At 38.6% G+C, this 26,116-nt stretch overlaps 1 protein-coding gene across 1 annotated transcript in view; it reads left to right on the top strand.

Moving 5' to 3' along the window:
- Positions 1 to 276: 276 nt before the first annotated feature.
- ASAP2 (ArfGAP with SH3 domain, ankyrin repeat and PH domain 2) overlaps positions 277 to 26,116 on the top strand; it is a gene marked incomplete at its 5' end in the record, with an annotated part of 54,549 nt that continues 28,709 nt past the window's right edge. The window contains 8 exons of the mRNA XM_008941740.1: positions 277 to 351; positions 1,887 to 1,936; positions 13,121 to 13,250; positions 15,328 to 15,413; positions 16,790 to 16,865; positions 17,372 to 17,458; positions 23,908 to 24,011; positions 24,125 to 24,194. Of these exons, the coding sequence (XP_008939988.1) occupies positions 277 to 351; positions 1,887 to 1,936; positions 13,121 to 13,250; positions 15,328 to 15,413; positions 16,790 to 16,865; positions 17,372 to 17,458; positions 23,908 to 24,011; positions 24,125 to 24,194 (678 nt within the window). The remainder of the gene's footprint in view (positions 352 to 1,886; positions 1,937 to 13,120; positions 13,251 to 15,327; positions 15,414 to 16,789; positions 16,866 to 17,371; positions 17,459 to 23,907; positions 24,012 to 24,124; positions 24,195 to 26,116) is intronic.

Genomic DNA, 26,116 nt, shown 5'->3' with positions numbered 1-26,116 from the left:
GCAGGAGTAGGGAAGTGATTGTGCCCCTGTACTCAGCACTGGTGAGGCCATGCTTCTAGTACAGAGTTCATTTGTGGTGCCAGAGTATAAGAAAGACATCGAGGTGCTGGAGTGGGTCCAGAGGAGGGAATGTACTGACAAACATCTTCATAAAGAAGGGTTTGGAAAACAGTACATCAGATTTCCTTGTGAAACTTTCAGAACTGTGTGAACCAAGACAGCGTATGTTCTGCATTAAAATATATTAAATGTTTTGGTGTAATTTTCTTGTTACAGATTCAGAATATGAACAACATAATCACGTTTCCATTGGACAGTTTGCTGAAGGGAGATCTGAAGGGAGTAAAAGGGGTATGTTTATTTTCTTATATATAAAATTATGTTGGTGCAATAAATGCATTTAGCTAGTGCAGTCATCTCATTTGATGGAAGGTGTGGGTTACTAAATTAATGTGTTCACTTCATAAACAAGAGGGTTTTCTTGTCAGTGAATCGAGTCATCCCTTCTCTTTGTCCTTTCATCTACAGCATGCTCTTGGCTATGTATACAAAACAACATTTGAGAAGCTTTAAAAGCACCCCTGAGATATAGAAGATAAGCAGAGAAAGAAGTGTAAGAATTTAGATATTTACTTAGTTGAGGATGGGTAGGACTTTATTTAAAAGGATTTTTGTTAATATATTTATTTAGCATTCTAAACTTACCTGGAATGATATGGATTATTAAGAAAGACACATTAGGCTGCATGAGTGCAGGATTTTTCTTAACAAAGCTGAAATCTATTTGTGCCCTGAGGATATTTCCTATTTGAAGTAATAACAATTTAGGACTCAAATAATCATGTTTATAATAAATTTCAAAGCCTATAGCCAACAGACTTGTTTGGTTTATGCTTCATTTACTACAGAGCAAACAGGAAGTAACTGGCAGCTATTGTTCTAGGCCACTTAAGGAGGAAGAAAAATGTGCATAGACTGAAAATGGTCAAGATAGGCTTATTATCTTTGTCTTTCTTGCTTGCCATATTTCCCTCTTCCTTGTTCTTCACTTTTTCTATGTCAGAATAGATATATTTATTACAACACTGTTGCCCCATGTCCTGACTTGAGAAAATAATCAAATGCTGCTTTAATTAGTTTCACAATTGTTGAAATAACAAGGTGATGTGGAAGAATTAGTTCCTAATCTGTAGTTGCAAAGGTTTTCCAGCATCTGACAGTTAACAATAGTTTTTTTTCTGTAGTTGGCTGATCTCTTGAACTCCAGCAGAATTCAGCTGCTGCATTTGTAGACATCAATGAAGTAATTTACAACTTGTTAAGATAATTTTACCCAAATTGGCTTCTTCTGAGGGAAAAAATAAAAGAATTTGGAGCATAAGTAGCTCAGAATTCTCACAGAATTAGCTATGTTGAGCTGTATGACCTATACTGTTCCCATTAAGTCAGTGATGTATCGATTTCTTTAACTTTAGTGGGACAAGAACTTGTCCTTAGCCAAAGCTAAGGTGTGGTATTACAGCCTCAGGACAGGTGTTTTTTTTCCAGTAGAGCCAGAGATGGAATGATTAGAAAACAGCTGAAGTGATTAACTGCATACTGTGCTCTTGGATGACATGTGGTTACGTCTTTTTGGGGGAAAATGGAGCTGTAAAAAGCATCCCAGAGATACTTTTAAAAACATGAGTGTGTTAATTATCTGTACAAGATTGTTTCTCCTGTGTGCAAGATTGCTTTTAGAATCTTTAGGTGAGCTGTTCAAGGAAAAAGTGGAGGCCCTTACTCTGGTGAATGCTGCAAATGGTGAAGGTGTTCATTGTTAGATTCACAGTCTTTGCCATGTAAATAACTAATTATATTTTTTTTGCCTTTTTTTTTTTTTATAGGATCTGAAAAAACCCTTTGATAAAGCTTGGAAGGACTATGAAACAAAAGTGTATGTATCTTGTAAACTTCTTATTTAAAAGGGAGGTATAACTGAAATCTGTAAAGGTCATTATTTTGTGTAAAGGTCCCATACAGAAATCCTAGCTGGGAAGCTGGCTTTCATTTGTTGGGGTGGTGTGGTTTGGTTTGTTTTTGTTTTTTTGTATATGTATGTTTGTCTTTCTTGAAACCTGGAGCTTTGTGAAAATGCGAGTCCATAGACACAATAATTTAAAATTCCGTCATATACAACTTACTTCCTGAGTAAATTGTCTTATGTGTGTTTGTGTGCCATGATAGTGTGGGTGGTAGACCTCTTTACTTAGTGAAGTTCCAAGTAACGGGCACAAACTCCCAGGGCATGGTCTTCCACTGCATGTTCCACTTCAGCTGAAAAAGTTTGCTCTAATTGGGAAAGAATTTTTTGGTAATAATCCATATTACTACCCTGTAATTTACTGCATGTTAAAGTCCACTTCCTTTTCTGTGTTCCTCTACTTTTAGAGGGCAATACTATGTAAAATTAAAAGTTGGCCACCCTCTGTTTTCATCCTTATCTACCAAAAGTGCAGCAACATAATTGTAGTTGATGTCCTTTTCAGCATTTGTTGCTGTTGTTGTTTTTTGTTTTTTTTTTTTTTTTTCTGCTTCTCATCAGTGACTAAATCACTGTAATTAGCAAGTTTCTTTATTTCAAGGGCATAGAAGAAATTATATACTTCATGCCTGAGCATTTTGAAATGTCTTTACAAAAAATATAAAAGTATGCAAGTCAAGAATTAGTTTTGGATTTGTTAGGCTGAAACCCTTGTAATGACTCTGTGATGCCTCTGGCTCTGTGACAGCTGACGAGCCTGCCCAGTGCTGAGGTCTCTAGGATGAACCTATTTGATGCTGAGCCTTTTGCACTTACCAGTGATGTGGAAATGCTGGTGTGTTTGCTGCTACCATTCAAAAACTACACATTATTCCAGATTGATTCAGTACTAGGAACCTTAGTAAACCACATTTAATTAGTGCAGTTTATTTAAAGAGATGGATGTTTTTCACATTTAATGCAAACGTTGAATGCGCTCAGCGCGTGTATTATGTCCTAGAAGTGAATGAACACTTTTTGAGTCGTGTAAACTCTTATCTCCTGATGTGGGTCTAGCCCAGCTTAGCATTAGCCACTTGTTTGAAGGTACCTGATGCACAGTGTAAACAACTATAAAATCAGTGTTAATAGCAATTTTATATCCAGTTAAATGAACTGAGTCAACAAAATTCATCACCTAACATCAAACATTATTTTGGTACCTTGTATATCTTCAGGTGGTTTAGTGTCCTACATCAGGATTGTTTCCTGGGTTGGGCAAGTCAATTGTATCAGCACAGGTGATAGTTTCTGAAGTAGAATCTTGTAATGGGGTTTATTCTTTTTTTTTCCAGTATTACCTGGATTGTGACTGACATTTCAGTTTTGTGTCACACATCCAGCATCTTTGATATTCTGAATTAGTGCTGTGTTTCAGATAATTTCTGATGATACAGGTCCAGAGGAATCATATGATGATGCCATTTCACACAAATCATTTGCAGTTCCCCAGCCACTTAGGCTGGCTGAGAATCTAGCACCAATTCTTCATTTTTTTTCTTTTGTTAATTGCTCAAAGTTATGATGATTCTCTGGTGCCCAGTGAGTTGGCCCATCTGAAGTCGTGTGCAAACAGCCTTCAGAAGTTATTTCTGTAAGTGGTTTACTCAATAAAGCAGCAAGTTTACCAAGTCAGCTAAATATCATGGTTCCTTTTGTGAATAACAATGAGAATAGTTTATTTACGGCTTTCTAGGCTTCATTTATGAGGAGGACCTGAGTGGTTTTTGGTTTTTGAAAATGCCTACCTATAGCTGGATTTTTTCATAACAGGACATTCTAAAATACTGAGATAAACCTCCAGTCTGAATCTCGTGGAAGATCCGCTCCAGTGTTTCCTGCTCTTAATACCAGTGAACAATCTTATTTGGTGCCATGCCAGTTATCGGCTGTCGAAGTAATTAAGTTTTCTAATCATTGCCCATAGCAGTAGTTATCTCTGAGGATGGGCCATAAAGAAGAGCACTGTAATTTATTCTGCTGATGTCTACCAGCACTTGATTGGTGGATCTGAAAGCTTGTTTACTTACATATCACTTATTCATAGTGACATCTCACAAAGTTTATATGTAGAATTGAAAAATAAATTTGCATGCCACTGGGATATATACCATTACTAATGGACCAAGATCTCTGCTTTTAGAATTTCTGATAGAATATTCACCAGGATGAATATGTTGCAGTGATGTAAATATTTGTACCTTGATCCTCAGTTTGGTCAGTGTAGGTGATCTGTTTCAAAGTCAGGTACTCCAGAAATATTTCCATTTGTTTTTAGTTTGGTTAAATACTTGAGAAGTGAAAATGTCTGTAGAAGATGTATTTGAAGACAGGTATTTGGGGATTCTCATTTGAGTGTAAGGACAGTAGATACCTGGAAATGTTGGGCATGTTATTTCATTCAGGAGCTGCGACTGTGATGCTGATATTGATATTGTGTTTATATTCTGTAGGATTGAATGCAATGCTGCTTATGATAACATGAGATTTTTTTTTTTTTTATATTAACCAACAGTTCTTTAGAAAGCCTGCTTTGTTACTTTGCTTTCAAATAAGACACTTGGGTTCTGATACAAAGCAGGTTCTTTTTTCCATTGTAAGGAGATACCTCTTTCCAAATTACCTCTCTAGTTTCTGCAAGATATTTTAACAGAAGAAACACACCTCCTTGATGATGCTTATTTCTCAGCCATTTATGTGTCAGGTTATTCAACATGCAAAAACTGAAGGTAGCACATGTTCATCAGGAAATTCTTTCAGATCCATTACCATTTTCTGTCATATTTCCAGGTGGTGGGCTGGTGCAATTGCTGTGTGCTCTACTTCTTTCTTTTTAAGTGGTTAGATGAAAGCTCCGCATCAGTATTCTAGAGTTTAAAGCTCTTAGTCTAGCCTGTTGAACTTCTTCACTTTGATCAAGACCAAAGGATCATCTGCTTGAGGCTTGGGATAAAGAGCCTGGGAACTCTATGTACAGGAAAATTCTTTAAAACAAGGCACTGGTTTTTTTTTTTTTTGTTTGTTTGTTTGTTTTTGTATTGGTTGTTTTACAATAGCAGAAATTACTTATTGTAGGAATTCTGGTTTTCAGTGCAAGCTGCCCAACTTCTGTGAAGGATCAGACTGATTTCCCATAGTTCTGTTGAGTTAAATTCAGACGAACATCCCTGAGACTCCTGCCCCTGCAGCAGAACTACAGGGTTTGTCAGACCCTCTGTTTGTCTCTTATTCTCTTGTGGATGAGATCAGTTTCCAGTTAAGTTGGGATGTTTCCTGCTGTCACTATTGAGCCTTGATCATTACAAATCAGAGATTGGAAGATTAACGATGTGATTTTTGAAGCTAGGTTGAGAATATTAAAATATAATAACTGTTTGGTTCTGTGGCTGTCCCAGATGGGTCTAAACTTCCTTATAGCTTTGCATTTTGGCCATCTGTAGCAGTGGGTGGATGCAGAGTCATCTCAAGAATTCTTAATTGTGAATTGAATTGGTTTTTTTAGTGTCTTCACAGTCTCAACCTTAACAAAAAAGGTGGAGAGACTGGCTGAGCTCTAACCTCAGTCTCACCTACAGCTTGAATTGCCAGAATGGGATGGTGGATGTAGGTTTTGCTCAGCCTTTGTTAGTATGTTTCCTTGGATTAGTCCTTGTTTGGACTGTGCCTAAAACCCATTCTAGATTTATGCTTGGTTGACTCTCTTTTCCAGTTATACTTCTTCAAATATGTGACTGTCTCTTTTTATTCTTATTTTTTCCTTTTCCCCATTGGGATAACAAACTGTTCTAGGCTTCTAGGCTGCTCCTCTGTGTCATATGCTTAAAATCATACCATTCATCTGCATCTCCTACTCACAAGTACAGACCTGTGAAGCTAAGTGCCAGATATCAAAGTGGTATTTTTGTAGTCTGTGGAGAAGTGACAGTGTCTTCATCCTGATTTCTGTCTTTATAAGGAAGAACTGGAGCATATTTGCCTCAATGTCTCCTCTCTCTTACCTGCATCTTTGTGATGACCTGTCAGGTGCTAATATACCCAAGTGTCACCTATTTAAAAAGAAATGAAGCTAATTCCAAAAGGGCATTTATTTTGCTTTTCCCCCATAATTTCTGAGCTGCTACTTCAAGCTCTGCATGTAATTGTGCTTAAAAATCACTATATATCTAGTCTTGTTTGCGAGAGAGTTGTTAAGATCCATTCTTACACTCTCGGGTCACCATCCATCAGTGTTGATTATTATGAAGCTTCTTAGCCCTGTAGCTACCTGACTTCCTGGAGCATTTTCCAAGGATCACCTTAGCTGAAGTAACTGAGGGAGGCTGGATCCATTTTTCTTTATACCTTGGGACTGTTCTCTAGCAAGGGACTAAGAGGAGCAAGTAACCCATAGCTTTATGCCAGCCTACCTTAATAAAAAAAATTGGAACATCCTGATGTGACAATCATGAATAATTCATTTTTTCTCACCATCAGTCATTAACATGCTTCAGTTGAAGCCATAAAGATTTAAAAATGTTTTTAAAGCTTTCAAGTAGTTAAAAGCAGCACATTTCTCCTAGGAGCTGAGTTATAGTCTTTGTTTGCAATCTGAGAGCTGAGCGGCGCCTGCCACAGCAGCACCACCATGGGACTGGGCTGCCTGTGTCCTTTGGGTAGGACTGGTGCAGACCAGGCTCCTCTTGCTGTGAGACAGTTGCTTTCCCCCATGTACTTCAACACTAATGGCAGACACACCAGGGGAGTGTATGGGCAAGGAGTGCACGTGTCATACAAACTGCTCATCCTCCCAGCAGGCAGAGCCAGATTTCACCCACATCCTTCTGTTTCATCGGTCCCCTTGTGGTAGGTTTTGAGGTAAAGTCATTGTGTCATTTTTGCACAGGAAGTAGAAGCATAAACTTACTGAAGCATATTATTTACTCAGTTTTAGCTGAATAGTAGTATCTGTATTCCAGGCATAAACTTGCCTTGCCTGAAAAGAAAGAAATGTTAATTTTTAAAATAAAGGTGTCTTATTTTTAGGCCTGTAAATATATATTATCTGCAGAAGCCCTCTGCTAATAACTGTTGTGCTAATTCTATGAAACATAAATGCTTAATGAAACCTAACAAGCTTTTCCTAGGAAGGCTGGCTCCCCCTTCTCCTTTGCCATTCTCCTTTTAAAAGCCAAGCATGAGGTCTGTTATGCACAACTGATTGAAGAGAACAAGTTGTTTGAGTGTGCTTATGGGGTTATAAAGTGAAGGCAGTAGGCTGAGGTGCATTACACTACTATGCAGATATGCAAGCACTCAGATCTAGATATAACTCTTATCATTAATGATTTGTTTCTGAACCATTTGAAGCCAAAGAAAGAAGGAACAAATTCTGATTACAGTCTTCTGTGAAGATCTCTCTGTAGCTATTAGATTAAGTGGTGATATTTCCAGTTTGGTAACCTTGTTTTTTAAACAGTATCTAAAAAATGGATCTTAAAGTTCTGCAGGCTTTTCTCAGATCACTTCACAGAGCTCTACCTTGACTCAGATCATTGGTATTCATAGATAGTAGATATTTCTGCTTTGTCTCCTTTCAAAGCATGTACATAAGACAAAGTAGTGGTCATATCTTGAAAACAGTGGCATAGAATGGAAGTGCTAATCAAGGTAGCTTTAATATAGAATGATAGAATAGAGTAATGGAGTCATTTAGGCTGGAAAAGACATTTAAGATCATTGAGTGCAACCATTAACCTAATGCTACAAGTCCACCATGAGATTATGTCCCGAAGTGCCACATCTACATATCTTTTAAATCCCTCCACAGATGGTGGCTCCGCCACTTCCCATAGCAGCCTGTTCCAGTGCCTGAGAACCCTTTCAGTGAAGAAATTTTTTCCTGATATCCAACCTAAACCTCCTCTGGCACAGCTTGAGGCTCTCTCCTCTTGTCCTGACACTTGTTACTTAGGAGAAGAGACTGACAGCCACCTCTCTTCAACCTCCTTTCATGTAGTTAGTTGTAGGAGAGCAATAAGATCTCCCCTCAGCCTTCTTTTCTCTGGGCTAAGTAACACCAGTTCTCTCAGCTGCTCCTCATAAGATTTGTGCTCTAGACCATTCACAAGCTTTGTCGCTCTTCTCTGGACCCACTCCCGCACCTCTATGTCTGTCTTTTAGTGAGTGGCCCAAAACTGAACACAGTGCAAAACTGAACAAGGTGCAGCCTCACCAGTGCTGAGTACAGGGGCACAATCACTTCCCTACTCCTGCTGGCCACACTGTTTCTGATACAAGCCAGGATGCCGCTGGCCTTCTTGGCCACCTGGGCACACTGCTGGCTCACATTGAGACAGCTGTTGACCAACACCACCAGGTCTTTTTCTGCCAGGTAGTTTTCCAGCCACTCTCCCCCAAGCCTGTAGGGTTGCCTGGGGTTGTTGTGACCCAAGTGCAGGATCCAGTGCTTGACCTTGTTGAGCCTCACACCACTGGCCTTGGCCCATCGATCCAGCCTGTCCTGATCCCTCTGTAGAGCCTTCCTACCCTTGAGCAGATGCATGCACCTGCCCAACTTGGTGTAATCTGAAAACTTATTGAGGGTGCCCTTGATCGCCTCATCCAGTGCATTGATAAAGATATTTAACAAGAGTGGCTGAAATGCTGAGTCCTGGGGAACACCACTTGTGACTGGCCGCTAACTGGTTTTAATTTAACCCCATTCACCACCACCCTTTGGTCCCAGCCATCCAGTCAGTTTTTTACCCAGCAGAGGGTACAGCAGTCCAAGCCATGAGCAGTGTGTTTCTCCAGGAGAATGCTGTGTAAAAGAATTTCAACAGCTTTACTAGAGTCTAGGTAAACAACATCTGCAATACACTGCTTTGAACCTGAGATTTCATATTAATACATTTAATTTTGCAGCATTTACTGCAGATTAAATGGAAAAGCTTTGAATGAGTCTGCAGACACATGAATTAAATACTGAAAAGATCTGGACACATTTTGCCCATTCTGCTCTTTTCTCCCCCATCCTCCGGTGTGGCATGAGTGAAAGGGAAAAGCTTTCCTCCCTTTCCAGAGGGAAAAAATGAATTCTCCATCCAGGATTTTAGTGATAAGAAAGAGATTCTTTGCTGTCAGCCTTGACAGAGAGGAGGATAAAATAAGATGCTTTTGCTGAAAGGCTAGGATGCCAGAGCTGAAGTTGGAGAGTCAGACTGACAAAGAAGACTAGACAAAGAAAGGATATTTGCAATGAAAATGTGTATTATTATTTTGTCAAACAAAATAGCCCTTGAAAGCACTCCATTTTCCAGAGTACTCCCCATTCCAGTCTGTGTCTCCCAGGTACTATTTGCTGTCTCTACACCTTCTGGGTGTACCCAGACTCAGCTGGACTTCTTGCTGTGTGGGGAAGGAGAGGAAGAAAGATGAAGCTGCTGCCCAGTCAGGTAATTCACTACTGCTGAACGTACACAGGCTGTTCTGGTTGTTTCCCCTTCTTCACTGGCTGAAAATACTGTTCTTTGGCCTGTTAAACAGTAAAATAGTTCCTGTCCTTCTAAAAGTTTCAAAAAATAAAAATGCCTACTTTGGTGTTTCTTTATACCATGGTCTGTATGACAAAATTGATTTCTTTGAAATACAAATTAGAATTTATGTTGAAAAGTGGCAGATTTTCAAATTGGAACTGTAATATAGTCATATAGTGGAAACTGAATGAGCAGGTCCCTTTATTTGGTATCTGCTTGACTTCTCTGTTGTAATTCCTCATCCTGTACTTTGGCTTTGCGTGCCTGTTACACGAATTTGAGCTCACTGTAGATTAGTCATGTGCAGCTGCGTTGTACATGGACTGAAGCGTGCTCAGATTTTAATCTTAGTCAGCAAAGTCTATATATGTGATATGTGCTGTGTGAGCCTCAGGAACGGCATCTTTACAAAACATTTGCTTCCTTCTTACTGCTTCTAGAGGATTTGTCTAGAGTTTTCCCCGTTTTCTTATTAATTTTGTTTAGTTAATCTTCCTGGAAAACCTGAACAGCCTGTGATGTTTGGAAATCCCACAGTGGTACATCATAGAACTGGCTTTGCCAGCAAGATTTGGTTAATGTCAAAGTAGAGTGACACTTGAAGCTGAGCCAGCTGTTGATGCCCAGAAGATATGCATACAGAACTGCTGTGTGTGGTTTCTTTGTTTCACCTCGAAACAAAAGTGCCCTGTAACGTCAGTCAGATAGGAGATGGCATAGTACTGTAGCAAAACAACAGGTTCAGTTCTGGATTACAAAACTGAAAATGTAGTTAGAGACTAAAAGCATAAATAGTGATGAAATGCACATATGAAATGTACCCTCATCTGTCTCTGGCACTTGTCAATGAGAGGTGGTCTGGGTTTTTTTTGTAAAGTATCTCTGAAGTGTTTGAAGCCTTGAAGCCTGAAGCTCCACTAAATGGCTTCAAGAATGTCTCATTTCTTTGAATTACTTGGTAGCTGTCGGTATGTTTTAGTCTTGGTTTCACTACTTGTTGTCTGTGGAGTGTGATTTATCCTTTAAAGAGTAGAAAGGACTCTTTCACTGAGAGAAAAGGAATTAGATTTCTTAAAACTGTATTACGCTGTAATATTGTGCATCGTGTTTGACTCTGGTAGTATTAGTTGCCTTTTCATTTAACTAGCATTTAGAGACGCCTTATGACATGTTAATAAGCTCTTAAAATTTTAGAGGTGGTTATGTCATCCTGTAGAATCATGGAATCGTTTTCGTTGGAAGAGACCTTCAATCAAGTCCAACCATGAACCCAGCACTGCAAGGTCACTATTAAACCATGTCCCTAGGTGCCACATCTGCATGTCTTTTAAATACCTCCAGGGGTGATGGTTCAAGCACTTCCCTGGGCAGCCTCTTCCAATGCTTGACAATCCTTTCAGTAAATAAATTTTTCCTAATATTCAATCTAAACCTTCCCTGGTGCAACTTGAGGCCATTTCCGCTTGTCCTGTCACTTGTTACTTAGAAGAAGAGACAAGCAGCCACCTCGCTACAACCTTCTTTCAGCTAGTTGCACAGAGTGAGAAAGTCTCTCCTCAGCCTCCTTTTCTCCAGGCTAAATAACACCAGTGCTCTCAGCCACTTCTTGTAAGATTTGTGCTCTAGACCCTTCACCAGCTTCATTGCCCTTCTTTGGACATGTTCCATCACCTTGATGTTCTTGTAGTGAGGGGCCCAAAACTGAACACAGTGTTCAAGGTGCAGCCTTGCTGTGTTTGAGTATTGTTGTCATTGTAAGCAAAAAAAATACAATAGCAATTGGTAGTTATTAGATTTGATTCACGTTTCAGTAAATTCTCTGGCCTTGTGAATCATTAGTGTAGAAGCTGAGAGAAATAAAACCATCCTGGATCTTGGCTCTGAGGTTTGACTTTTTTAGTGCTATCAGGTATGATGCCATGTAAACTCTCCTCAAGTGTGTGCCAGAAAGGAGTTGTGTATTGGTAATTTTCTGTGAATCTTTGTGTAATAGTTTATGTTCCATGTTCATGGTTGGTGGCTGGTTAATTTTTGTGTTTGGACTCTGTAACCATGAAGTGACATAACTGGCAGTAAGTGGGTAAGAGTACAGGCATACTTTTGATAAAAGCAGAACATTCTGGAATCTTGTTTTTATTCAGGCAAGTGAAGTTCTTCAGAATATTTATTTCAGAGGAGAGGAGCTCCCTCTGGACGTCTGCTTCTGCTTCTGGTGGGACAGGGTGGGCTGAGGAGGAGCACAGCCCTGGCTGGATGTGCTGCCTGCTGGGATGCTGCAGGGGCTGGTCCTGCCGTGCCTGCTGGGACCGAGAGCGTGTGGGGCTTTTTGAATTGCTGTTCAGAATGTGTCCCTGTGGACATGTTACGGGATGAGATTAATGGGATTAATTCTAGTTCCCCCTGGCTGCTTGGCGTTTAAGATGAGGCAGTTCCTCTTTCTTGAGAATTACAGAATATCTTGTTGACTGGAAGTCCTTAGACCATCTTGGACATTCAGCATAAGCTGTGAGGGTAATGTTAACATCAGGTTAAGAGAGCACTTAAGACATGTCATCTTTTCAGAGGGAGAGCTGAGAGACACTTGACTACCCAAGAAGAGCTGTAACATTGTGCGTGTTATTTGCTCCTCTCATCTGCTTCCTGTATTCCTGTGTAATGCTTCCTCTTGTTCAAAAGCAGTATAGCATTTCCTCAGGAAGCTCTTTCCAGAGTTTTCAGCTTCTAAATGGTACAAGTGGCAAACTAAAAGTCTCTCCGAAAAGTAAACATCCCCAATGTACTTTCTTTTTCAATATATATTTTCGTATCAGGCTTGTCTAACTGTGTAGTAAAATTATGCTGCTGCCTCTGGGAATAATATCAAGAGTAGCTGTAAAAAATGCAGAAGTGTGTGAGTTCTACTATGACAGGCATTGGTTATTAATTTGTATTCTGGAAGAGAGAGTGTTTTATTCAGAGCTCTTGGAAAATATTCATGGAAACTTTTAGGGAATTGGGACAGCTGGTCTAGCAGACTTTGAAGTCTGCAACACAGCCGGCTGGCCGGCGTTCCCAGTGCCAACTGGCTCAGTAGCAAGTAGAGATGGCAACTGTGATTTTGGCTTAGGAAACCCTGTATATATAGAAGATGACTTGATGACAGGCAAGACTCAATAAATCTGGTGACATAATTGAACTCTGTTAAGCAGTGTTTGGTCAGTTGAGATTAAACATCCCCCTACATTTTCAATTATAATGAGTTCTTTTGTTTCCAGATTATTTTTTTTCAATGCAAGAGCTTAGTATCTTCCTTTCACTTAGTATTTTCTTTCGGAGTATTTGCCAGGATGTTATTTTAACAGATGATTGAATTCTATTTGAGCTACTGTATGTCATTGCTAATCTTCAGTCATTGTCAAATTTCAAATGAAATGTCATCTGGAAGTCAGTCATATGCAATGCTACAGGAGTTTGGCTCTGTATCTGTCCGTAGACTTTGTGAATAATCAGATTTCCTGAGAGGCTGTGGGTTTCTCACTTTATTGACTGATTCTTTGCCTTACAGTACAAAAATAGAGAAGGAGAAAAAAGAGCATGCTAAGCTGCATGGGATGATCCGTACAGAAATAAGTGGAGCTGAAATTGCCGAAGAGATGGAGAAAGAAAGAAGGTTCTTCCAGTTACAGATGTGTGAGGTAAGATCCAATATGCAAATCATACTCTTCTGCTAATGCTTTCAGGAAAATTTTGAAGAAAGCAATTAATAGCAACTGTGATGTTAAAGGGCAGTGCCAAGTTATTAGTAGACTCCATTTGCTAAACCACATTTTCTTTTATCCTCATGTGCTAACTTCATAGGAAATGTAGATATTTTCTAATTTCACATAACAAGTTGTAGAACAAATAAATAATGCAAAGCTCAATTAAACACAAAGAGATGATAATAAATAAGCCTGTACACTGCTGCTTCACTCTAACTTATTTTAAGCCCTGGATCATTCTCTGAATTGTTCCTTACACTGACAGCTGTTGAGTTATTATGAGGATAGACTCCAGTCTTTCACAGTGTTGGGCTGATGCTGGGAAAAAAAAGTTCTAAGGATGGAACCCAGTTGTCTTTCAAGATGGTTCAGAACATTTCTACTTTGAAATCCTTGTGATTTTACAGTGTGTTAAATCTGATGTGAATATATTTGGCTCATTTTTCTAAGGGTGTGTTAGGTTCCATGGTTGGGAATTCAAGCTGCTCTGTTTGTTCTTTCTATGCATTAACTCAACAATATATTATAGGTTTTCCTTCTGTTTGTGCTGTGATGATTAGAGCTAATTTGACTCATATGCCAACATAGCTTCACGGCAGTTGTCCTGAATACCACTTTTAGTAACTGCATGCACTGATACTTAATAGAAAAACTTCACATTCCTATGTGGAGCCAGACTAAAGTATTCAAAACGGATTAAGGGATTTGAGTACCCAGTAAATGTATGGATGTTGCCAGCTAAATGCCCACGTGTATGCTTCCTAAGAAACGACCAGGAACAGATGCTCCTCTCTTCCTGTGTAAAGGAGGAGTTCACTTGAGTCAGTTGTAGTGATAATAAAATGCAGAGTGAAATCTGTGCAATTGTGTCAAGTTACCTTAAATGTGGAATAGGTGAAGTGTACCCTATATTTCTTCTGCTTTTAAAGAAAAGTTTATAGTCTGTTACTTCCAAAAGTCCAAAACAGGACTTTGTTTTGGTTTTGATGGTAAATTAGAAGTGTGGCTTCTTGAAGTTGTATTCTAAGTGCACACTAGTTCTCTATAAATCATGGAAGCAAATTGAATAGCAGATGCCTGTTTAACAACACCTAGAGAGGTGATTCTTCTAACTAAATACTGTCCAGTGCACACGTTCTACATTTTGGTTGATCATCTGTTTATGTGAACCAGCCTAAAAAACTGCAACACTGAAAGCTATCACTTAGATACTGCTTTATTATAGTGGGTTTAGAACTTACATTTAGGATATTCTGCAGTTAGGGAAAACCAGATGCATTAAAGTACTGTTAAGAGGACATTCCCCTCTTTGCTTAGGGGTCACTGTCTAACAGAGGTTATCATACTTCTTACTGCTTATCTTAACTTCTGCTGGCATAGCTGACATCTTTTGTGCTATGGCATTCAGGGGAGGAGCTGTCACTAAATAGGGACTTTGATTGTGCTTAATGGAGAAGGATACTAATTACACTTTTTTTTTTTTAGTTCAACAGTAGATTTTCAAAATCTCTTGCTAAACTGTAATGTGTTGTAATTACTGTGTATAAGGAATTGATAGAGAAAACCATAAAATCAGCAGGCAGATTTAAAAACTGTTAAAATAATTCCACACTTTTTTCAGTAAACTACTTTATTCTTTAATGACATCTGTTTAGCAATTAATTTAACTAGCCAGTTAAAAACCTAGATGGGCTGCTAGGTTTAAAAATGGGTTCCTGAATTTCCTGTGCAAATCTTTTTAAGCTTCCCTGAACAAAGGCTTCCACTTGGAGCCATGTTTTAACAATTTGAACTAATCATATGGATGTATCCCCGCAGGATATCAAAAATCAGTGATGACAACAGTTGCTGTTGTGTGATTAACCCTTGAAGCCACTATTTGATGTGCTTTCTTTTGTATCTTCTAAATCCACAACTGTCAAAGCTTGTTAATATGTTACGGAAAAGAAAATATTTTTAAAATAATGCAGCAGTAATAGTTAATTTATTGTGTGAATTACTCTTTTAACAGTACCTGCTGAAAGTCAATGAAATCAAGATTAAAAAAGGAGTGGACTTACTTCAGAACTTGATCAAGTATTTTCATGCTCAGTGCAAGTATGTTTTAGTTTTCTTTATATCTACACAATAACTGGAGCAAATTTTTGTTTCAAACTTTTGACATCTTAAACACTTTTCTAGAGTTTTCAAAATAAATCTGGGATTCAGCTGTTCTCACTAGTGTCTTTTGAAAAGTTGCTTTTGTCAAAGATTAGTCATAAAAGATGTTACTGTATTCCGAAATACGTAATGAGGTTGAGCTTGTCCCACAGAATGTAATTGTCTGTTCCAAAGGAGTGCTGCAAAATAATTTTGCATGTTACATAAACTGCTGTTGAAACAGAGCTTTTAATTTGGTCTGTTAATTAGTGGTCCATTAGTTTTGATGGGCTTTTTTGGTGTATCTAACAATGATCTAAATTAATTCTGTGCTCAAGAAAATAAATTGCATAAGCAGTGGGATAAAACTATATTGAAAAAATCACTCTTTTCCTAATTAATTGGAGGACTCAGTAATAAAACACAAAGCTCTAGTTAGAATGATGTACTTCTTTATGGTAGTCTTAGAGATCAGTAATATAGCAATAAAGTCGTAGCTATAAACTTGAAAGAGCTGCTGTTAAGCTCTTCAAATCAGTAAGTTTTCCTCTTCAAAGAGCAGTCTGCATCTCTAGTTTTTTTCCCTATATAGCAATTTTGCATTTAAAATCAGCTTTCCTTTTGTAGTGTGTCATTCATCTGCACTGTCCATTTAATAGCATTTCAACAACACAAATGTTGTGTTGTGTTGTCACTTTCCTGTCTGCTTCCAGAGTGAAAATATTTTCTGTAATAAATTGAGCAGCAGTTTTTAATCAAATGCTTTTGTAGTTGTGGTTTATTTAAGTTTGGTTTTTTTTTTTTTTTTTTTTTTAAGAGCTTGAGTAATTAGCATAGATAACATTACTGTGCCAATACAAAAATATGTATGATACAGTAAAGTGTAGCATATTCAGTTTCCATGCAGGCCATAATTAATGCTTGGGAAACAAAGGAATTTTCCTTTAGTAGGAAGATTGCGTCAGACATGAAATCATTTAGCTCGAAGAAGTCACAATTATTTTATATTTACTAGAGTTTTTGCTGTTCTACAAATGAATCTTACTTCTTCTGGGCCTTCAAAAAGTGGGATGAGAACCTGTATTTGAGGTGAGAATGAGAAATACTTATGCGGCAGTGGACTGTGACAGTTCTGAATCTAATTGGGGATTTTGCATGTTAGAATCAGCTATGATGGAAATAAAGAGGTGGATCATTCAGAGATGCATAAAAAATAAATGTTTTGAAGTTTATGGCATGGCATAATAATATGCATGTCTTCCTTTGGCAACTTTTTAAACAGAAAATACAAAGTAAAGTTTAAAAACAGTTTTCCATTTGTTTTTCTTTTCAAGTTTCTTTCAGGATGGTTTAAAAGCAGTTGAAAGTCTCAAGCCTTCAATTGAGACACTCTCAACAGATCTTTATACAGTGAGTAGCATCCATTCACTTTTGAGTTGTAAACTTATTTTTTTTTTTTTTACAGTTGAACTGTGATTATTTTGGTTCAGGTCGGCTGAGTTTAGTAGTCAGCATTTTAAGGTTTTGGGTAGATTTTTGAGTAAAATTCTAATATCATATCCAGAAGCTTTAGCTTCAGTTCAGGACCCTGCTGTGTAAAATGTTAGGAAAATAACCATTGCTTTAGAATGTTTACTGTCTAAGTGGAAAAATAATGTATGGTTTCAAATTGAGCATAAGGAAGCAAGAATAATGTGAGGCAATATCAACAGCTTAACCCAAAAAAATCCTAGCCTTTATCAAATTTTCTGAAGATAGAAAGGAAAATAAACTGATCACATTATCTTTTCTCTTTGTGTTTCCATACTTGCTGAATATTTCTCAGAAATATGAACCAATTAAGTAGCAAGTTTGGAAGAAATGTGCTGAAAAGAAACAATAATATTATTTTTAACCTGTGTTTTTCTTCATTCAAGATTAAACAAGCACAGGATGAGGAAAGAAGACAATTAACACAGCTTAGAGATATTTTAAAATCAGCACTCCAGGTTGATCAGAAAGAGGTGAGCATATAAGGTGATTTAACTTTGGAATACCCAGTTGCTTCTAACGTAATGTTAATATTTGAAATAGAGTTATTTTCACTTTTATCAACCATATAATTTGTTTATTCATCTTTGTTTTAATTGATATTGAATATTTCTGACAAAGGCAGGGTTTTTTTTAATGAATTCCCACTAAAAATACAGGAAATTTACTGTAAAATAATATCTTTTTGACACCAGTATTGCAAAATCCTTACAGTGTCTGTGAACTAACAGGCGGTGGTGTCTGTGTTGCTCAAACAGAATGGATGAACTTTGGCTGTATGAGGGAGACCCCGTTAGTACAATCTGATCTCACAATAGTATTCCAAACTGTATAATAAAGATGATGTAAAACTTAATTTCAAATCCCAAAACACCTCTTGTCATTATCTGCAAAATGACAATTAAGTTTGCTGCTCTGCTGCAAGGTGCCAGTTTTCAAACGTTAATGGGCTGGGGCAGTTTTGCAATCTGACAAATGAGTTTTGGTTATATTGTTGTTAGCTTTAAAGAATTCTGAAATACTTTTATTTAGCAGACTCTGATCTGGAAGTAACTGTCTTTTGTTACTTCTAATCCTAAATATTGAGTCTGCTTTTGTTTCAGATTGCTAGTGCTTTCTCTTCATATAAATAAATGCCAGCCAACTTCCTTTGTGTGGCTGCTGGACCCTGAGTAAAGTGAGGAGTGAACCCCCTGCTCCCTTTTCAGTTTCTCTTTCTAAGAGAAATCACAATAAAATTGTTTAGTCTGTTGAGCTCCAACTTCCTAGATCTTTTCCAGTGTTGCTTTCATCTTCTCATGAAGGTTATTGGTGACTCCTAGCTCTTACGGGTGGCCAACTCTAATGGCTATTGAGCAACCTAATCTGGTGAAAGATGTCCCTGCCTATGACCTGAGGATTGGATTTACAGGCTCTTTAAAGATCCCTTCCAACCCAACCCATTCTGTTGTTCTGTGACTTGCTGGTAGGCATGTGAACAGTCTTAAACTCTCTTCACTTTGAGGTGCTGTTCATTACTTGTGATGTTGGTGATAATGACCCTTGTGTACAAAGTCCCACACAGTCTATAGACACTTTTCTTAGGTTCTGCCTAGTAGTTAGGACTTGCCGTGGGCTGCATGCACTAAAAAATTGCAAATGTGAGCTCTGTGGAAAGATTAGTGATCCTAGTGGAAATGGTGACTGCTGTGGATTCACCACTGGTTGCCCACTCTCCATAAGGAGCCTTTGCTGTTTCAGGTTTGCTGGTGGGTTTCCAGTTTTACTCAGGTCTGTGCTCAAGAGAGATGATGGAAGGAGTTGGGTTTCATGGTTGCTGGGAACGTTGCCTCTCTGTTAACCCATTTATCACCAATACAGATGTTAAGTGTGTGTGGACGATGTTTTATGCACACACACATTGTTGCAGACTGAAAAATTTAATAATACACAAGTTTATTACTTGTACTGGTTTTATTGCATTTAAAATACGAGCATAAAAAGTGCTTTATGCTATGTTCATTGGTAATTAATTTGCAAATTTATATATAGATGCTTAGCTGCAGAGCATGAGAAGTACTATAATTATTTTTCAAGGTTTTTGAAAACATCAATTAGTGGGATGCCAAACAATCCTGGTATAATTTATTGTATGACCTGCTAGTATTATTCTTATTGCACTGTAATTTCTTTTACTATAACAAATTTCTTTTTCCTTCCTGAAATGCATTTACATTTTGTGACCGAAGTCTAGGAGAGTAAGTGTTACTATGTTTTAATGAAAATAGTTGGCATGATTTCCACTCAGATTTCAAGAAACTGGATTTTTCCTGTGAGCTTTTTTCTGTTGGTATGAAGACTGGTTCTTTTTTTCTCCTCTTCTGTTTGTTGTATTAAAAGAAAAGAAAAGTTATCAGATGGTTCTTGGGGAAGAAAATTGCTGTAAGACAAATTGGTGATTTCCTTTGCAGTCTCTTTTGGGAATGAAATCCAGTTGCTTGATTTTATGTTATCACAATATTTTGAAGTTACACGTATTTTTATTTAAAATTGACTTATGTATGAAATAATAGAACATTGATAAATATTATTTCTGTTGTGTTTAAAAAAAAAAAAAAAAAGACACAAAAACTCATAGTGAATCTTTTTTGTGGTGCCTCTATACATAGTTTACTCCTGCACAGAACTTCCTCAAACCTGGTTTGTATTGAAACTTCTTTTTGAAATATTATTGTATGTACACCTCTGTAATTTATGATTTTTAAACTTTTATTTTTCAAACTGTTTTTGGGTCAACCTTAGAGTCGTATTGCCGTCAAATCTTTCTTTCCTGTATCCTCTCTGAAGGTAGCCTTATTGTAGTGTTTAGATTTGCTTCTGCTTCTTCTACGTATTTGCTAGAACCTATAATCTACTTAGGCCTCTGCAAAATAGGATAAATTTTATGTTTCTTGACAAAAATTCTAGTAGCTGTGCTATAGGAAAGGCTGCCTGCAGGGGTTTCTGGCAGATAGGTCTGTTGGAGGCTCTGTGGGGCTGTAATAGGTAAGGGATGGATCCCTAAAACATCCTCTTGGCAATGATCATGCAAATGCAAAAGAAACTCAGGCTCTTGGAGAGCTGCAAGGGCTTTTTGACAGCTTTATGCACAGGGGTGAGCCAGTCAGTGTAGAATCCTGCTCCATGGGAGCTGTGGAACAGGTAGCCAAAATTTGCCATGTATAAGTTCAAGCACCTTGTATGGCAAAGTTCTGTTGTGTTCAAATATGTGAGCTGATAAATAGGTTTTTAGGATCTTTCTTATCAGAGGACAGAGATGATCTTTACAGCGTACTGTTCTCACATTTTTTTTCATTTTTAGCTATGCTATTCAGCTTGATTTAGAATCAGTCTTTATAAGACTTTGGAAGAAATAATTTCAAACCTCTTTATGGTCAGTGAATTGATTCACTATAAACATGCTGCAATGAAACAACTCACCTTTGGGGTTTTTTTGTGTGCCTATCTGCATTTCAAAGCTGATAGACTGGACAAAGTTCGGTTTCCTTGGCTTGTGTACTTCAGTCTGTTCTGATCTTATGTTCAGGAGATATTTAAAATGATACTCTAAATATCTAGATACTTTAAGTGAATGCTCTGTGTTAGGTATGTCCTGTGCCCTGCGGTGACCTGTTTCCTCCCATAGGTAATGCACAGTGTTGCTGCTCCTCCGATGAGGCCGTTGGTCTGACCCTGTTACCTGTGATTTGTACTCCTGTTACGTGCAGTATGCAAACCAGAAATAAGGGAGGATCCTTTGGGGAGCCTGCATAGGGAAAAGGCATGCTGAAACTGCTCAAAGGATGCTAGTTGTGGTGGTCATTTGTGGTATGGCATCCTCTTTGTTAAGAGCTAAATCTAAATCATGAACTTGCTTGTCAGAGAGCTGTGGAAAGCCATCATCTGGCAGTCACGTGGGACGCTATTGATTTGGACACAGCCTGAACCAAGGAATTAAAATTGGAAATTCTCCTTGCCTTGTCCTTAAGTTCTTTTAGTGAAAACATATTAAATTTTTTAAAGATCTCTTTATAGTAATGAATGAGTGGAAATGCACGTCAACTACTCCAGCTCCCTCTCTGGTTGAAATAAGGCAGGAAGCTTGTATTATTGGCTCGCCACGTTGGCCAAACAGCAGCTGAGCATAAACAACAGCTGAAGTGTGGTGGCTGAAATGCAGCAGAAGATAGTGCCCAAAAAGTAGCAGCACAATCTTAAGTAATGGGAATGGTGCCATGGGCAGGTAGGTGTTGGAGGTCATTTGAAATCTTCATGTAATTGAGGATGTGGAGGACTGAATTTAATTTCCTGTCAGGCCTCTAATCTTCTTGGGAATGGAGTTCCTCTGCTGATTAGCAGGAGGCAGAGATCAAGGCATTGGTAGTACACAATAGGCAGTGTCAGATCAGAGTTTCTTCAGAAGTCAGTAAGTGTATGTGTGCAGCAGTTCTTAATCAGTGATGAGAGTTCTTTTCAAATGTGGTTCTGTTTTTGTGTTGGGCAGCCAGACTGCAAAACCAAGTAACTCTGTAAACAGGATGGAAAGGAATGATAGACCAGGGATTTAAAGCTGAAGGGATGCTTTGTCATTGTCCCGGTTAGAAGGCAGAATTGTGTTCCCCCTCCCTTATCCCTTAGTTCTCCCAGGTAGAGAGGTAAATAAGGAAGGCAGGGGTAATGAAAACCTTGCACCGATTGAAAAAGTTAACAAAATGAAATATATTATTTAACAGGGAACAGAAAGGAAGAAGGGTAGGGGTTTAACAGGGTACAGAAAGGAAAAAGGGTAGGGGTTTAACAGGGTAAAGGGATTATAATAACAACAGAGCAAGGAAGATTAAACTTTCAAATATACAAAACCCAGATGTTGTGCTGAGGCTCCCCAGTGCTGGATCTCGCTGGATTGAGGTGGATTGTAGCTGGATGCACAATCCTTGGACATGGATGGAGGCAGGGAAAAGTCTGTAGATCTGGCCCAGGTCTCCAAGATGGCCACGGCCACGTGCAGCACAGGGAACCACAAACAGCAGCAGCAGCAGCGTGTGTCCAGCGACAAGAGCAAAGGAGCAGGAGAGAGAGGCGTCTTCTCGCCCCTTTTATAGACCTTGGCAGGACGTCCCGAAGACAGGAAGAGGGGAGTGGGAATAGGACAGGTGTACACCCCTTTCATTCAGGCTTGCTCCTTGTCATGGATTTCAGATCTCTACCCACCAGGAGCAGCAGGTTTCACACCATTACAGTCATGCACAGACATTTAAGTGGTGGGTTTGTAGTGCCTTTAAAAGCCCCAGGTGAATGTTGTAGCTACCTAGTACAGCTTCCTAGATCACAAGAGAGACAGGGAAGTGGGCCTAGGTTGCTTCTGCTGAAAAGGAGCACCAAGGGGTGCTGCAGCCTGCCTGGAGTTTAGCTCACTGTTCTCAGGACCACTGAGCTCCAGCCCTGCATTCAGGATGAGCCTGACATCCTGCAGCCTGGAGGTGTGGAGTCCTAAGCGCATTAAACAGAGGTGTACATGGTAGGTCTGTCTCTGCCGTTATATTTTGGACCTCTCATGTGTTGCCACTACTGTTGAGGAGGATCATGAACAGCTTTGGCTGCATTAGTAGCTTTGGTAGCAGAACATAATGCTGGAGCTTGTAAAGGAGCAGCATTCCATTTGAGCTGCCATTCTCTGGTCAAAAGAACAGTCATGTTCTTGGTTTTTCTTTGTCTTTTTCCCCTGCCTATACCCAGAGAAGTCTTATAATTAGGCTAATAAAATATGTGAAGCCAATAGGAGTTAGAGAGAAACTATCTTCTTAATTTGGACTTTTTAGATCACTGTATATTTTATTTTATTGTGTGTATCCTCTGAAAACACAAAATGATGTATCTTGTGATTATACTCCTAGTATATCTGAGAGACACTGTCTCGTCTTTTTACCAAAAGAGATTTTTAAACCAAATTAGTAAGTTTATTTCTTAACACCTCTGAAATTTTTGCTTAGAATAGCTCAGATTATAGTAATTTAAGTGAACTGCTTTCTTTGTGTGTGTTTGGGTTTTTTTGTTTTTTTTTTCCTCACTATATCTGTATAATCTGCCATATATAAGAGGTGTATTATGCCCATAGAGCAAAGATAGTGGAAAAGAAGACAAGAAATAGTTACTAGTCATCATTATTATCTGCGTTGAAAAGACCATCCCATCATGTTACTGCTGCTGTTATAGCATGACACATGAGAGTCCTCATAATCAGGTTCTTATTTTTTAAGCAGTGGGACTTTCGCAGTGGTGGGTCCTCCCTCTAGGTAGTTCTGAGAGCAGGGAGGAGCGTTTAGTTAATCCTTGTCACTTCCTGTCCCAGAACTCTGTTTTGTTCACAATATTTTGGTTTAAATTACTCCTCCTATGGAAAGAACTTTTTGATTTTCCTATATGCCTCCTGAGCTTTATTTCCAGAAGGTCTCTTTTGCTTTTCAGACAATAACTTGATTCAGTTTCCACAAAGAAAACCAAATTTATGCATGGTGATTTTTTTTTTTACAATGGAAGGGTGTGCTAGGAGTTGCAGGTAATAATAATCTTCAGTGTTTGTACGCCGCAGTGTTTGCACGAGTTGGAAAGCCTACTGCTCAGTTAATTTGGGGGTTAAAACCCCCATATACCAAGGCCAATAATAATGCTAAATAAAAGCTAGTGAGAGGATTTTAGTAAGCGCTGATAATGGCTACTTCTCAAATATTGTTTGTGCCCTCTGAAAAAAGAAGTGGACTTTATTCTCTCTCACTGAGGAGGAAGAAGGTGCTCTGTTTGGCTTGCAGCATTAGAGCAGGAAGGAGAGGCTCTGTAACTCATCAATAGGGGGGATATTTTGGTTGAAAGTGTGGAATGCGTTACAAATTGCTGTTCTGTGTTTCAGGATTCTCAGATTCGGCAGAGTACTGCTTACAGTTTACATCAGCCTCAGGGAAACAAGGAGCATGGCACTGAAAGAAATGGTAGTCTGTACAAGAAAAGTGATGGGTGAGTACTGCTGGGTTCTACTGAAGAAAATATTGGGTCCTAAGAGCTGAAGCACTTTAATGCTAAATATATTAAAAACTGAGTCACTTTTTCTTTTTCCTCCCTTAAACCAGAATCAGAAAAGTGTGGCAGAAAAGGAAGTGCTCAGTTAAAAATGGTTTTCTTACAATTTCCCATGGTACAGTAAGTATTTGTTTACAGTATTTTATGTACATGGTTACTATTACAAAAAGGCAAGCTATGCTGGTCTATATTTATAATTTGGAATTAGCTAGATTCATGATGCAGTGTTTTGAATATGTGTTTTTTTTAAGGCAGTCTTTCAGAAATATACATATTTCAGACATACACAGTATCTAAAAATACAGCTGGTTTAACGATCATGCCTGTTAACAGGGGAAAGAAGAGCTTTTTTTAATGCCTCATTTAGTTCATGTAAACGGTTCATGTTTTACCGGATTGCCTAAAAATACAAATTCTAACTTTCTTTTTTGGAAAGATACAGTTGGGTGTTAAGCCGATTTTTTTTTTTTTTTTTTTTTTTTTTTTTTAGATGTGTATTGAACAATTTTTTGTATTTCCCAGACAAACTGAAAGAACACTGAACCTCTTCTCTCCCCAAAATTTGCTGCTATGTGGTAGTCTGTTATGAAGGTAGCTTTCCTGGGGACAAAGCTGTTGGGGAAAATCAACTCTGAAGCAGCTTGTACCAAAAATGGCAAGAAACGAACAGTTAAAAGTCTCTCTTTCTTTGCTACCAATATTTGAAACACATTTACAAACTTTTCATATTTATGCTTAAAGTTTTAAAACTTTACACTTTTCATATTTTGGGCCTTTTACACTTGGCTTTAAACTCAGCTGTACTTTCCCATAACTTATCTCTTTTTATATTGCTTTCTCAAAACTTCTAAGAAAGTTTCTTAAGGCAAAACCCAACTCGGTGACCTTATTTCCCATTCTTGGTCTTGTAAACAGTCCTGTTTCTTGATTCTGTTCTGAACCATTCTATTCTTCATCCTGTTATGTCAGTTGCTATGACTACAAGTTGACCCCGGCAGCAGAAATTAATCTCTCATTTGTGCGTCTAATGCTGAGCTGTTGCCTTCTGAATTGACAACCAGGAGTTGAAGAAGAGTGCAAAACCAGGCCTGCAAAGCAGAGTAGTTGCAGTGGCTTTGGAACTGTCTGGCAGTTTATCCCTGTTCTCACTGGAGTGTGCGTGGAGCGTGTCCTTGCCGCAGAGAAGCCTGTCGGTGTTTCTGTGCCGGGCTCTGTGCGTGCTGTCGGCGCGCCCGGCGCCGGGGGTGCTGCAGCGCTGCCGCTCGGGGTGTAGCTGGGGCAGCTCCAGCTGCCAGAGAGTGCAAGCTCCACTCCTGCAGCAGAGATGAAAAACTTCTGCTTGCAAGTACAGTTACTGAGTCTATCAAGATACTGTTATTCTTCTCTTCTTGTAAGTTGTCTGGCAGATGGTGTAACATTTTTAGAAGCAGTAAGTTCCCACTGAAGTCAGCGGAGCTGTAGCTGGAAATCAGTTGCTAAGGTAGATACTTAACTGTGAGTTTAGATGTTTCACAGGTTTGGTCTGGATCTTTTTATATTACAAAGTTACAAGAGAGTACCTTCTTGTTTTAAGAGACACTCCTAAAAGGTATTTTTACTTATTTACCCTCTTTCCCCTTATGTATTCATGGCAATTTTGTGTAAACAATTAATACTTGTTTCATAGACACTGAAACGGATAGAAGCCATTTCTGTTTGTTAAGAATTTTTGGGGCTGATCTAAATGTCTTCTGAAACTTCTGAAGCAGCAACATTGATTTCCTAGATTTCTCAGGGTTGACATCTCCTGGTCACTGAAATTATGATGTGTCATTCTCTCTCCCGAGCTGTTTGTCAGAATGAACCATCTCTCAGAAATCAGTTGTCAGTTTTGTTTGCTTTATCAAATACAAATTTGTAAATGCTTTTCCTTTAAAGGCTAAGTATTCATCATAGTTTCCTGTTCCTTGTCATGTAGCCTCTCTTCATGAGAGACTATTTTTCAGTTAGTTCCTAAAACAGCTATCTTCAAGCAGTTGCAGATGCTGTATTCTGACTTAAAC

This window comes from Merops nubicus, unplaced genomic scaffold (genome assembly GCF_000691845.1).
Source record: "Merops nubicus isolate BGI_N331 unplaced genomic scaffold, ASM69184v1 scaffold12046, whole genome shotgun sequence".
Classification (NCBI taxonomy): Eukaryota; Metazoa; Chordata; class Aves; order Coraciiformes; family Meropidae; genus Merops; species Merops nubicus.
Note: the sequence above shows the minus strand (reverse complement) of the source record. Positions and strands in the feature narration are given on the sequence as shown.